Below are 14,717 nucleotides of genomic sequence, written 5' to 3' on the forward strand. Positions count from 1 at the left end.
GATGTCGTCGCGTTTTCCTCGCTTTTCCGAATATTTTCTGTACGTATATGTCTGTCATAGTACGGCGAGGTCGCATGGTTATATGGGTCGAAATTTCACTTCTAAATTAGCTTAGCGTGGATTTGCAAATTGCGCTTGTTTCAAATCTCATTTGCAGCTGCCCCGTGGGCGGGGAGCTTGACTCCGGGACGAACGTCGCGCGAATCAGAATAAATATCGAATGAACGCTAAATTACTCGGAAACGGATAGCCTGAGGATGTACGTCTGTCGGATGTACAAATTCAACGTGGGAAGATAAGCCAAAAGTATATTAGAACAATGTAGAACAAGACTTTCTGCAGGAGATTCGGCCAGCCATGGTCAGACAAGCAAGTAATGTTCGTACTTGTATTCCTCGGAAACGATGTCTCGTGGGAAAAAATTTTTTATTTCACGTTTTCGGCGTGTTTTGTAGAATATGTTTTATGTATGGAATATGCAAAAATATTCCACACGACGTTGTTATAGAGACAGAACGAGGCTTACTGTTTGCGTGTTGCTAGGCAGCTGTATGCATCATGTATGATCCACAAACATTTTTCATGAGAAAAAAGATGTCAGCCTTCCGAAAGACAAGATCTGAGGCTACAAAATGAGAGCAGACAGAATATTCTACGATTTTTTTACCGGGAGTATCATGCGTTGAAAGACGGAGGACTGTAGTATATCGTTAGGATCTCTTGTGTAAAATATCATTACAAGAAAACCGAATCTTAGATAAACACTAAACTGGAGAGTGTGAAACTAGATATTTTACGCTTCAAAATGAGCACAATTAGAATAATGTGCAATTTTTTAACCGGAAGTTGCAACACTTCAAAGATCGAAGACTCTTGTAAAACCTTGTGTACCCTCATTGTTAGGACCTTATTTAAAATACCACTACGACAAAACGGAGTATTTAAAAAATACTAAATTAAATGGTGTCGAACTACAAACTTTACGCTTTAAAATGAGCACAATTAGAATATTGTACGAATTTTTTACGGGAAGCTACAACAATTCAAAGATGAAGGACCCTTGTAGAACCTTATGTACCCTCATCGTTAGGACCTTATTTAAAATACCATTACAACAAAACAGAGTATTTAAAAAATACTAAATTAAATGGTGTCGAACTATAAACTTTACGCTTTAAAATGAGCACAATTAGAATATTGTATGAATTTTTACGGGAAGCTACAACTATACAAAGATGAAGGAACCTTGTAGGATCTTATGTACCCTCATTGTTAGGACCTTATGTAAAATACCATTACAACAAAACGGAGTATTTAAAAAATACTAAATTAAAGGGTGTGAAACTAGATACTTTCCCTTTTAAAATGAGCGCAGGTAGAGTGTCATGCGATTTTTTTACAGCAAGTGACAATAGTTCAAAGATCAGGACCTTTCAGTCCCTACTTTGCATGCATGCGAAGTATCGTACTAGCGAAGTTATTAGGAGGCACGTGTTCCAGGGAGATTGGTGCGTCCACGCGTTGCAAGCTCGAGTTGCGTAAAATTGAACGGCCCACATGATTTCTAGCCGCGTATAAATCAAACGAGTATCGAGAGAACCAGCAGGAAACTGGAGAGAAAGAGGGAGAAGGAAATGGCAGTCTCTCAGGGGTTGGCGATACCTCGAAACGCAATTAAGGAATGGGCTCCGCGTTTAATTCTATTATACGCTTTGTGGACCCTCCCCGGGAAGCTCGCGTTTCCTGAAATATCATTTTCCTTTTGCCGGTCGCAACCCGAAGAGAAAGAGAGCGAGAGAGGGTCCCGTGGGCTGGCAGATTAAAGTGCGCGCCTCTTTCGAAAAGTGGGTTAGCCGTCTGAAAAGCGCGTCGCAACCAGCAACGGTCCAATTAAACTCGTAGATGCAAAAAGGACGGCTCGTTAAAAGGTTCGTTTGGACAATCCGCAGGTCCACCGGCGATAATCTTCAACTATCGCTCCCATAGCAAAAGCCCACACTAGTTTGTCCACTAGCCGTTCCAACTTTGTACATGCTGGCCCTGCACATTCGAAATGGAAACGTTCGAATAAATTGGAAGCAGAAAACAATTTCCCGCCGTTTATTCCAGAGAGATAAGACACGGTCACACCCGAACCGCGTCGTTATCCCGTTTCGCTTTTTCCCTCGTAAGTTTTCGAACCCAGAGCCGCGAACGTGACTCGCATAGTGATCGCGAATTGATTACCCGCTGCGTTAAGCGTGGGAAACCTGCCCACACACGCCTCCTCCGTTCATTAATTTCCCGAAGCTATAAAGACCACTCTATTCCACTGTTACTCAAAAAATTATGCTCACGCTTCCTACAGGGTTGAAAAGTCAGCTTCCAGAATTTTTTTTGCTTCGACAAATGATCGTATTGATAAAACATTTGGCACATTAGTTGTGTCACACTTTTATCTATAAGTTATTAAATTTTTGTAGAAATATGTCCAATAGAAGTAGGGTGGCAGCCATATTTGTGAGAGAATTTTTCCTAGTCTGCTTTTCATTATAGGAATTTTGTTCCTGAACATCATAGTTCTTTTTTAATAAATCTATCATATTTTCGCCATTTTGTCAAGACCTCCGAGGTAATTGTTTCCAGAATGCGTTCGGTTTCGCAATCTCAGCACCACAGGCCCATAAAGCGACAGATTTACGACACAATCAAAGCTCCATCGTCCTGTCCTCTTTTTCCAGATAGATGTCGACCCTGTAACTTCAACAATTACACCGAGAGTAATCTTTACGAGCTATTACACCGCTCGGTAATTATGAGAAGGTTCAAATCTGCAGAATGATCGATTAGAGAGGCCGCTGACGAAGAATCGCGATAGGAAAATCGATTACAAACGAGCGCCGCGAGAATCATAAAGAGGGGGAGCCCCTTCAATCTGACTATTGAACGATTACAGGGAACGGGCTCGACAATTTTCACGGTATTCGATTCAGATTAAGACTTGTGTCCCCACTCTACCTTCCCCTTCCACGACATTATTCTCCCACTCTACATTCCCCTTCCACGACGCTACTCCCCACGCTGCCTTCCCTTCTATTAGGTCTATAACTTAAAACCGGAATTTTTTTAGGAAATTTGAGCGTTTATTAAAGAAAATCTTGTACAATTCTGTTATTCAAAGTAATTGTCCATCGGAAGTTACAACATTTCCCCATCTTTCTGGCAATCTGTGGATGCCATCCCAATAATAACCGGTCATCTTTTGAATCAAAGAACGAATCGAGCCAATTTTTGATGCCTTGGACTGAAGTGAAGCGTATTCCGGAAAGTGCATTCTGCATCGACCGAAACAAATGGTAGTCAGAAGGCGCCAAGTCTGGACTATATGGCGGGTGGGGCAGAACTTCCCATCCGCTATTTTCCGAATAGTTTTTAACGGGTTGAGCAACATGTGGCCGAGCATTGTCATGTTGGAAAATCAATGTCTCGCGTCTGGTCTCCCATTCTGGCCGTTTTTCCTTCAATGCTCTCTTTAAACGAATCAGTTGTTTTCGGTACAGCTCTCCAGTAATGGTTTCACCCTGTTTTAGAAGCTCATAATACACAACTCCCTTCTGATCTTCAGTAACGCTTCCAATTCTTCATCTTCAAACTTTCTCGACTGTCCAGGCCGCTCTTTGTCTTTGATGTCAAAATCGCCATTTTCAAAGTGTTGAAATCACTCGAAACACTGTGTTTTCGCAAGAGCATGTTCGCCATACAATTCCACGATGCAAACGATGACTTTCGGCTGCAGTTTTCTTTGCAAAAAAGTGACTCATCAGCAAAACTTCCCGCAAATGCTGTTTCTTTCGCCAATTCTCAAAACTTTCCATGATTGAAAAAAATATGATGCGCACAAGCAAATCAAACACTGTTAACTGATTTTGCAGGTTATGAATAGAGCTTCAGAATGACGTGTACGTCAATGATTTGCTACAGCGCATACACAAGTTTTGACATCTAGTGTCAAATTCCGGTTTTTAGGTTATAGACCCAATAGAACGTCAGTCCCCGCGCTGCCTTCCCCTTCTACGACATTATTCGCAATGTCACGTGACTAGTCCGGTACTGACAGAGAAGGGATAACTTCCCCCCTCATCTGCCACTCCGGTTCGACGCACCCACGTTCCTCAGGGTCTACGGCATTTGTCGCTAAACTACTTTCCAGTCAATCTCGCCATTCATTTCCAAGCTGTGATCGAAAGCAGCCGAGAGACCTGCGCCATCCGTTTCGCAAAAATTCGATTCCAGTAATTCCCCAGGCTTCCCTGGTGAATTAGGGTTGCGATGGAATGTCAGTTGACGGACCCGAGCTTCTTCCTAACGACCTACCACGATTATGCTGTCCTATAAATTTTGACGGATGAGTTCTCTACTTACACGTCGAACTATATCCTTTAATTTTAGAAAATTTATTATTACTATAGTTCAAGAGACCACAGTGTATATTTTTTTTCCATTATTTTGTTGTCTGATTTTGTTGAGCGTTGTCAGACAAAAGTTGTCTGCCTGAATTGCAGAAAATTATTTTTATTCTTAATACGTTTAATAAATTGAGAATAATATAACAGAATGTCTAAGTTTCTCGTGATTATTTTTTGCTTCGTATGTTGTCCGAAATTGACAATGCTAAATGGAAAAAGCTGGCACAAAGAAGCTTCGGAAATCTTCAAAGAACGAGGTATAAATATTAAAAATGTTCTCTCGCGAGAATCTCTGGAGGAATCGTTCATTTAATTGAATGTCTTCTTGCAGAGATTTAATTTCTCCGTGGTTCGGAGTTTCAGTGTTCAAGAATAAGTTTGTTCTATTTATTCGGGATTCAGATAGAGGATGAGGTAATTCGGAACGATATACAGGTGTCTCGAGGGCTTTCGTGGCACAGCCTTGTTCTACGTCAAAGTATTATGGGAGAGAAGAGTCGAGTGTCTGGCAGCCACTCGTCAAATAATAAATCGAGCATCGCCGCGTGATTTCGAGTCTAGCGGCGGGGCTTCTTCCCTTCTCGATTCGTCGCTCGTATATTGCTTTTCTTTGTGATCCAACCTTTCTCCGTTTCGAAAGCTTCGATGCCGAGCCCCTCTTGGCCGATTCTTCCACGATCCTATTCCCGAAAACGGTTCGTTAGCGACAGCTTTGCCACCGAAAATTGAACCTAACAAGGCGACATGCTGGGGACGACGTCTCCGAGAGTTCCATTCTTGTCGAAATTCTTTCCTCGAGTTATCGTCGTGTCGGAGGGGTGGGAACAACCCTTAACCCTTCGACAACCGATCGTTCGTTTCTTTCTCTATCATCGATATGTCAGAGATTTTACCTGGCGATTTACACTGTTCAATATTTTCCTTAAATACGTTCAAATACTAGAAAATAAATGATAAATAAAAATACAAATTTTGTTTTCCGATTATTTGGGGAATTATTTCAATCATTTCTATTCAATATATAATTTTAATTTATTTACAAATTATTTTCCTAAAAGATAATTCTCCACGATTAAGACAAAATTTTATTTACTATTGAATTTTATTATATAGAGATCATTTTATTTTAATATAATTTTATTTACTATCATGAACACCCTGTATGAATGTCAGTTGAAACAAAATATTTCGGATCAAGGCAAAAATGTTGATTACAGGGCGGTGAAGGAGCCAATAGCGAACGTCTGTGCAAAATTTCGCCCTAATCGGCAGGGATGGGGGCAGGCAATTCGTCCAACAAAAAGGACATCTGGTTTTATTAAAATTTTCATTTCCCGGATTCGGGTAGCCTAACGAGCTAATAATACGAGAGACGTGGAGGGCACGGCTATTCGCGAGGACTGCCATAATCGCGCGTTATAAATGATCAACATATTTTTCTGCTGACCTAGTCTCCCTATTCTCACGACTCCCCTTCAGGGAAAATGCAGATAACATACAATATCATGGTCGTCCGTCACCAGTTATGGCAGCAGGTAGGTCCAGTTCTTCCCTTGCTATTTTCTTCTACGGGAATTTAATGAAAAACGTATCGGATAGAGAGAGAGAGAGAAAACTTTCGAAAGGATCGAAGGAAACGTTCGAGATAATTAAATGGTGAACGAGACCCTTTGAGATAATTGGAAAAGGTAGCTGCGTCGGGTAACCCCGTTCCTCTGTTTCCGAGTAGCTTTGTGTCGCTGTCGATGATCGACGTTGACAGAGACAAAGCACAGTCGATGAATACCTTTATCAATCAGACGTTTCTGTCGCGGCTCTGCTTTCCTCGCCGCGGTGCTCTGTGTACGGAAAATGAATTAACACTCCAGGGGAAAAATTAACAAGGAACCAGGTTTCTGTTCTCGCGTGCTTGTTCACTGGAAATTCAATTTTCTTTAACTATTGTTCGGTCAGATGCTGTATTAATCGCTTGGGAGTCTCTGGGAATAAAGACTGAGGGTAGACCGTGATTATTCGTGCAAAATGAAAATTGCGCGTGTAGGATTACCGGTTCTCCCACTACCAGTGGGCGTACCCCCTTTGCTAGTGGGCGTACCCCGATTAACAGTGGACGTACCCCTATCGCCGGTTCCCCAATACCAGTGGGCGTACCTCCACTACTAGTGGGCGTACCCCCATTACCGGTTCCCCACTATCAGTGGGCGTATCTCCAGTACCAGTGTGCATACCCCTATTGCTAGTGGGCGTACCCCTATCAGTGGGCGTACCTCCACTACCAGTGTGCATATCCCCATTGCTAGTGCGCGTACCCCCATTAACAGTGGACGTACTCCTATCACAGGTTCCCCAATGCCAGTGGGCGTACCGCCACTACCAGTGGACGTACTCCCATTACCGGTTCCCCAATACCAATGGGCGTACCTCTACTACCAGTGTACGTACCCCCATTACCGGTTCCCCAATACCAGTGGGCGTACCCCCATTTCCGATTCCCCAATACCAGTGGGCGTACCTCCAATACCAGTGGGCGTACCCCCATTTCCAATTCCCCCAGTACCATTGGGCGTACCTCCATTACCAGTGGGCGTACCCCCATTACTAGACCCCTCACTACTAGTGCACTGTATCCCCATTACCAGTGGGTCAACCCCCATTATCAGTGGGCGTACAATTGCTACAATGTTTATTTTGTATAACGATCCATAGATTGTTTATAAACACATACGAGTCACTTTTAATGACGGTTTGGTTTAATGTCAAGAGAATTAATTTTCCGAACTTTGCAACGAAACTTACAGGCTTTGCGATGAAAGTGTGTAGTTTTTTTTTGCGAGTCTCCTTAAATTCTATTCGCAGATAGTTCCATTCGCGAAATTCCTATTCATCCCTTTGCAGACCGCTTAATCCGGTTGCGTGACTAGAGGAGTACGGGCCAAGTGGTAAAACGTTGTCAAAGCGGTGTGTTCTCATTAAATCCATGCCCGTAGTAACATTTCTTGCGACCGCCGGGAAATGGTTTCTCATTTTCCTGAAGTATTACCCTAACGCATATCGTGGATGCCGAGAGGTGCATCATGCATCATGGACTCGTGGGAGATCGCGTTCCTTCCGCTCCATTTTTTCCGACTGATTTCGAAATCAATTTCGGATGGCTTTTACAGATACCGCACGCTGCTCGACTTTACCGAAAAAATAGAACAGAAGTTGTCAAGAGAAACAATAATCCTGATAAAATATTCTTTGATCCAATCCTGTTTCGTCAGATTTATATTGTGTTATCGTCCACTCTTCTTTCATCAATTCTATTGCACTACCATTTATTTTTATATCTGACTTATTTGTCGTTCACAATTTTTTAGAAGGGACATTTTATTTTACGTTCATAATAATTAAAACTTCTTTGTCGTTCATTATAATTAAATCTTCTTTGTCGTACACAATTTCCCAGAAGAAAAAAGTTTAAACTGTATTCAGGGTGAAATAATTTTATTATGTAAAAATTTCAAATAATCAGACAGCGGATCTTTATGCAAAATAAAAATTTTCAACTTGATTTGCAACCAACTGAAGCGAAATAAAAAATTTATTTTCCTTCTTAGTATGTTTAATAGGTCGAAAATAATATAACAGCTAGTCATTTTTGTCATGAATGCATAAAATCCGCTGTCTGATGATAATAGATTCTGTCCGGGATGTTTATCACGGGCCTGACTCGATTATAGTTCAAGGGGTCAATAAATTTGACTTGTTTACGAGACTTTGAGTACAGGATTGATTTTCATAGGAGTTTTTGGGAGTATCGATCACTGTCCAGCCACAGACAATTTTTCATTTTCTTCCACAGGATAATACATCTCGGCGCGTTTGTCATTGTCAGTCATTTAGTCATCTCTCGCCGCGTTCCCATTGAGAGTTTCGCGATTTTTCATGATCGCATATCGTCGGATCAGGCGTAGATTGGTGATCGAGTATAAAAAGCTTTTTCGATATTCGTGCGGGACGGTCTCCCGCCGCTAGTTAACTAACCGTGACGAAGCAATTACGAACGCATGGTTAATCGTCACGTATTCACATAATTGTTGGATCACTCTCGCTCGCTGCCCTCTCAAAAATTCAATCGATCGTTAATATTCACAGGCTTCCCTTGTATCAGGAGTTACTCGACACTCGCGGTGGCTGTAAAATCTGTTTCAACAGTTTTCGATCTTTAAACTGTTGTAACTCCGTGGAAAAAAAACGCACGGTAGTAAACGTGGACTCATTTTAAAGCTTGAAGTGTCGTCTTTCACCCTGCTAAAGTCATTTTTCGAAACAAAATTTTTACTTCGCCTGACATATAGAATTGTCTGAACATGACACAGGGTAGTCCAAAAATGTTCGAACAATTGTTGATCTCTATGTTGTTATAACTCCGTGGAAAAAAATCGCACGACAATAAATCTAGGCTCATTTTATAGCTTGAACTTTCTACTTTCGTACCCCGGAAGTCATTTTCCGGAAAAAAATTTTTCCTTCACGTGACACATACAATTGTCTGACCATCCCCAATATCCGAACCTTGAATTAATCTGACTCTTGCACACCCGCCATTAAAAGTGCGATAAATCAGCGAAAAAAAATCGCACGTCAATTTTTAAAGTTTCGTTATAAAGAGAAAGCTTCAGTCTTTAAATCCATGGTGGACTCAGTTTCGAAAAAAATTTTTCACCGTTTCCAGAGATGTTCGAATGTGCAGTATTTCCGAGAGGAAACATGTTTCTCACTATTTGATGATTCTGGGCTTGAGAGGTGTATCAAGGGAAACAAAGGGGCTCATGGCGCCCCACGAAGTTTCACAGAGCTGCCAAGAGACTGAATACGAGCGATTCCCCACGAACAGCAAGTTCCGGCATTTATCTCGTCCGCCACTCGACTCTCGTCACAGATAACACGCTGAAATGTTAATGCGTTGAACGTGCGTCTCGTTAAGCTCGTTTTAAGAAGTTTGAACAGCGGCGTATTACGCGGGCACACTAAAAACTATCGCGCACTATGGTGCAGTTAACGTTCGCGACGTGATGCACGAAGTTCTGCCAGTCTGCGGTATAATCCTGTGCCTCGCTGCTGGAACGAAGTTGCGCGCTACAGCGTGGGGAAACGTTAACCCTGGCCAGGGAAGTTAGTTCATTCAAGATTACGCTGTCAAAACTTGCGCGGCGTGTACGGACCACATCATAAATCCGCGTGTGCGCCAACATTCAATTTGGAAATCGATCGACGACCGAGAGCGTCCGACGATTTCTCAGGCTGATGATCTCATTCCTTGGAACGCCTTAAATCATGCGGCTTCATTTCTCTTCCTGACCCGAGATTAGAGCCTGGCACGAGACAGAGAAGCTCCTCGTAAAAATGTGGAATACCTTTCTGCACAGGAGTGGAGAAGAATGTTTAGAAAGACGTAGGATATTTATATTGTGCATACTAAGCCACAGTAATGTCCCAGTCTAGTAGTATGTCGAGAAAATTGTGATGTAACATTCCTTTAGATATGAAGCAGCGGAGGAGAATGTGTAGAACGACGTGATATATTTTTATTTTGCATAAAAATCCATGCTAACGTTCCAGCCTACTAGTATGTCAAGAAAATTGTGATGTAATATTTTGTTTAGATAAAAAGGAACGGGGGGAAATGTGTAGACGGGACCAGAAAATTTTTTCCCCGCCCTCTCCTTTGTGGAAGACCCAGGAGTAGGCTCCTCCTTTGTGGGAGGAACCAGGAGAAGGTCCCTCCTTCGTGGTAGGGCCCAGGAGTAGGCTCCTCCTTCGTGGGAGGACCCAGGAGTAGGCTCCTCCTTTGTGGGAGGACCCAGGAGTAGGCTCCTCCTTCGTGGGAGGAACCAGGAGTAGACCCCTCCTTCGTGGGAGGAACCAGGAGTAGGTCCCTCCTTCGTGGTAGGGCCCAAGAGTAGACTCCTCCTTTGTGGGATGACCCAGGAGTAGAGAGGACCCAGGAGTACATTTTTATTTCGCATATAAAGCCACACCAATGTGCTAATCTAGTACCACGTCGAGAAAATTGTGATACCTTTTTTATATAATTAAAAAGGAGTGGTAAGACTATTCTTTTATTTTGCATAAAAAGCCACGGTAATTTTCCAATCTAGTTTCGCTTTGTGAATTATGAATGGGGAAGATATTTGAGGTCCCAAGGGATCTCGCCGGGCGAAGCGTTAGACTGGTACGCGGCAAAGGGTTGGTACCGTTGGAATTGATGTATCGCCACGTCGGAAAAGTTGCAACAAACCGCGAGGCCGCGTTATTTCTGCTCCGCGGGCCAGATAACTTTCGGATTAATGCGACTCGCTTGAAACCGATTTTTCAAGCACGCCTCGTTACGTCTCCGTCCCCCTGCTCCCGCCCCGCGTACTCTGTTGCTGATATTGCTGTGGAAGTCGCGCGGGATGGACTAGTCTATCTCCATTCCTCACTGTTTCGGCACGCCGTTTACCCGTCCCCGCGATAATGGTAGTTTGCAGAGGGCACCACTGGCATCAGCGTTCCGCAAACTTTCTAACGACGCAGCGCTTTGCACCTCGGCCACGCGATTGTCCTACATCACTGGCGAACTACCAGCTCCCTAAGTAGTTACGGACGATCATGGTCCGGCGACCAATACTAGCGCGCTAACGTTCACGAGTATATTTCGACTGGGCAACTTCCGCCATTATATGCTCGCGCGAAAATATCTAAGATCTTTGCTCTTGAATTTCGAAGCTGCCTATGTCGTTCGCCAGTTCGGGATCGTCAGAAAATTAAAGTCTTCCTTCAAAATGAAAATCTTTCACACTAACCGTACCACGACATTGTTTATTTTTTAATTATTGAAATTGTAAAGATGCTTCCGTTAGAAGTTATTCAATAAATTTCTTTATTCGAAATCTAAATAAATTCAGTCTTGTAGTTTTTATAAAACTGTTAGTGTTAACACATTACCGACCGGTGATTATTGCTTAATTTTGAAAAATCTGTGGTTCATGGCAACAGCAATTTTCATTATGAACTAACAAGACACCCTCAATAACGTCATCTAATAGTTTCATTTAAGATTGCAATGTAAAAGAAAATGTCTGTGCTTTCTTTTGGTACAGCAAAATTATTTAAAATCCCATTAATAGGCTTCCGGTAGGTAAAGTGTTAATAATTTTAGTCGACTGAAGACAATACAAGACTCTTGAATCCTTTTAATCTCTCCATCGTTTCATATTTCATAATTTTGTCATAAACGCACATTTCCAGTGTTAGAACAATTGTTAAAATTTCTTCCTTGACAATAGCACAACTTTGTACGATTTAATATTGCATTTACGTGATTATATGAAGCGTATGGACGGTGTAGAAATAAATAATGATATTAAAAACATGAAAGTGCGGAGATATGACAAATCTCCAAGCTCCAGTATCAAATACCGGCATCAAAGCAATCCGAGGAAACCGTTGATTGCGCCCAGCCAACACTGCAGAGCACAATAGCTTAATCGCAAAATGGCGAAACTTTGCTCGAGACAACCAATAGTCGGGGGGTTCGGTTTTTGTCAAAGTGGTATCCCTCTTGTTAGCACAATCAATTTTGTGTCAGCGTGTCGCCAGCAGAAGGGAACCAGATAGTGAGACCGCTAACGAGTGAAGCTCTCGGGTCGCGAAATCTTTCCGCGAGCCTCGTGTCTTCGTTTGGCCGACTTGCAACTGTGTCTTGGAACGTCGCTTGTTATCGCGGTACCGTCTCGCACAAAGGAGTCGCGAGCGTACAGCCACTTTCCCCTTTCCGTTTTCCCCGCTCGATGCATCCTATCCATTCTCGGGGACATGAAAGTTTATTCCTCCTTCGGCTTGACAATAAAATTCACCGTTCTCCATGGAGGCATCGTGTTCGAGCGACGAGACACGAATAGGAACATTGACCAAACCCCTTTTCCGACTCTTTTGCCTCATTGTCCGTGCACTGCGATTCTTTACGCTTTCATGTCGTCCGTGAATTTTTAATACGGCCAGCAACTGGGTTGATGCGCGATTTTCATGATAAATGACAATTATTCGCTTCGATCGCGAGGCATGGAGGTCAGTTCTGACATTTTTTGGAACAGTTTTTAATTATTGGAGACTTCTGTTAAGTGTGCGGATAAGTTCTTTCCCCTTTTGTTCCAAATTGACGATTTTATTACATTTTATGTACGTAAAATTCCAATTCTTCTTGCGTCTGGGTCGGATTTTCGTTGAGCAATTACTCTAACTGACCGTCATCAAACTTTCTCGGTGCACCTGAACGATCCTCCAAATAAAAATTTCCGGCTTTAAATCTTTGGTACCAGTTTCTGCATGTTCTGTGAGATACAGCGATCTCTCCCAGTGCCGTGCAAACCGTTTCAGTAGCTTCGACAGCTGATTTCCTAAGCTGGAATGCAAAGAGTAAGCAGTGACGCAAATGATGCTTCTCGCAGGTGGTGAATTTTCACAATTTGTATGCGTTGCTCGATCGTGTAATTCTCCGTGACTGAAACTCAATACTTCCTCATACCAGTTGTCAAAGATTAGTACTCTATGTTCGCCACAAAAAACTGAGACACCCTGTAGAAACTAATTTTCACCAGTAATATGTCCTCTAGATTGAAAATAATGTAATCGCACATCGGGAAAAATCGCGGGACGTTCCCTATGTATCTGGCGATACAGATTTCTCACGGATCCCGGCGCGGATTCCGATGAAATTTCTTGAAACTAGCGCGATCGTGCGTGGAAAAGCAATTTCGCAAATTGTTCTCCGATCGGAACACTCGATCGTAAGCCCGGTCACGTCCCCGGCGATCGCGGCAGCCAGGGAAACGAACGACGATATTCGATGTTCGGACAAAACCAATCGACAACCAGCGTGTCTGACTTCGAACGAGCCGTTTAATTTTATCGGAAGACATCGGTCGCGAATTCACGCGAGAAGTACCGAGACTGCTTTGTGACACGGCACTGGGTCCTTTCCACCACTGGTGAGTGGGCAGGTTCGGGAGCACTAGTTTCTTTTTTACAAAAATTGAGTTTTTGAAAAATCTGTTTTATAATTGTGCAAGTTTAACACAGATTTTCACGGCTGAAGAACGTTCGTGCCATAATCTCTTTATTTTCCCCATAATTCTGCAAAGTTTCAGCTTTAATTTTTAAAAAATTTCATCGCTCTACCTCATTTCTATCGAGAGTTCTTTGATTTTGAATCGAGTTCCGACCAAATTGCCCACTGTGCGACGCGTCGATACATCCGGTCGACGCTTACGCGATGGTTCGACGCGGAAGGGTTGTGTTGAGACCGATTTATCAAGCTATCAGAGTTGCACGCGATACGGCACAGGTATCACGGCAAGTTGAATTCATTTATTTTCAGTGCGATCCCGGCGTGGCGGTTGATAGATTCTTCCACGCGCTCTACTCGGCGAAGAAGAATGATCTTATCCCATTGCTGCTGGGCACAGCATGCTCCGAGGTCACGGAAACCTTGGCGAAGATCGTGTCCTACTGGAACGTGATCCAAGTTTCCTTCGGATCCACTGCACCTGCTCTATCGGACACCACAGAGTTCCCTATGTTCCTGCGAACCGTCGCACCCGATTCCAGTCACAATTCCGCGAGGATCGCATTCATCAAACACTTCGGATGGGACTCGGTCACGGCTCTGTCGCAGACTGGTGATATGTACTCTCTGGTGAGCATGAATTCATTATACAGTCACTGTACACTCGACACAACAGCTTTTGTTTACCCTCCTCGTTGTTTGTCCTTTCTGTTGGCAGACTCGGTCGATACAATTCGTTTTACCACAGACCTAGACTCCTAGAGTAGACTCCATTTTCATTTTTCCCAGGTTTGTTGACAATACTCGAACCTAAATGAGAGTATGCACACAGATCTGATAGGCAGTTTCGTCTAAAACTCATCAGACAACCTAAAACCACTCTGCATCTTCTTCGAGAGGTTATTGTCATAAGCACAGGGAATTTCTCTGTGAAAAAATTCGTGGACATTGTTGAGACATGTACCAAACTGCACAGACAAGTTTTATACTCATAGCTATCGTAGTTTCGAAGTAAAAAAATCCCAAAGTTGCCTAACTCCACTCTGTACTTTCTTCGAGACGACTTATATTTATCATTGTATATTGTATTATATTATGGTCATAGCCATAAGCACAGGGGATTTCACTGTGAAAAAATTCGTGGACATTGTTGAAACATGTACGAAACTGCCCAGACAAGT

At 42.8% G+C, this 14,717-nt stretch overlaps 1 protein-coding gene across 8 annotated transcripts in view; it reads left to right on the forward strand.

The window, feature by feature from the left end:
• Nucleotides 1-14,717, forward strand: part of Gaba-b-r3 (gamma-aminobutyric acid type B receptor subunit 3) — a 69,721-nt gene that overhangs the window by 17,019 nt on the left and 37,985 nt on the right. For 6 of the 8 annotated variants that reach the window (XM_076441600.1, XM_076441599.1, XM_076441596.1 and 3 more), the window contains one exon: nucleotides 13,849-14,166. The exons of the other annotated variants lie outside the window; for them this stretch is intronic. In XM_076441600.1, coding sequence (XP_076297715.1) covers nucleotides 13,849-14,166 — 318 coding nt within the window. The remainder of the gene's footprint in view (nucleotides 1-13,848; nucleotides 14,167-14,717) is intronic. 8 annotated transcript variants of the gene reach the window in all.

The sequence above is a fragment of the Lasioglossum baleicum genome, chromosome 16, assembly GCF_051020765.1.
Source record: "Lasioglossum baleicum chromosome 16, iyLasBale1, whole genome shotgun sequence".
NCBI lineage: Eukaryota > Metazoa > Arthropoda > Insecta > Hymenoptera > Halictidae > Lasioglossum > Lasioglossum baleicum.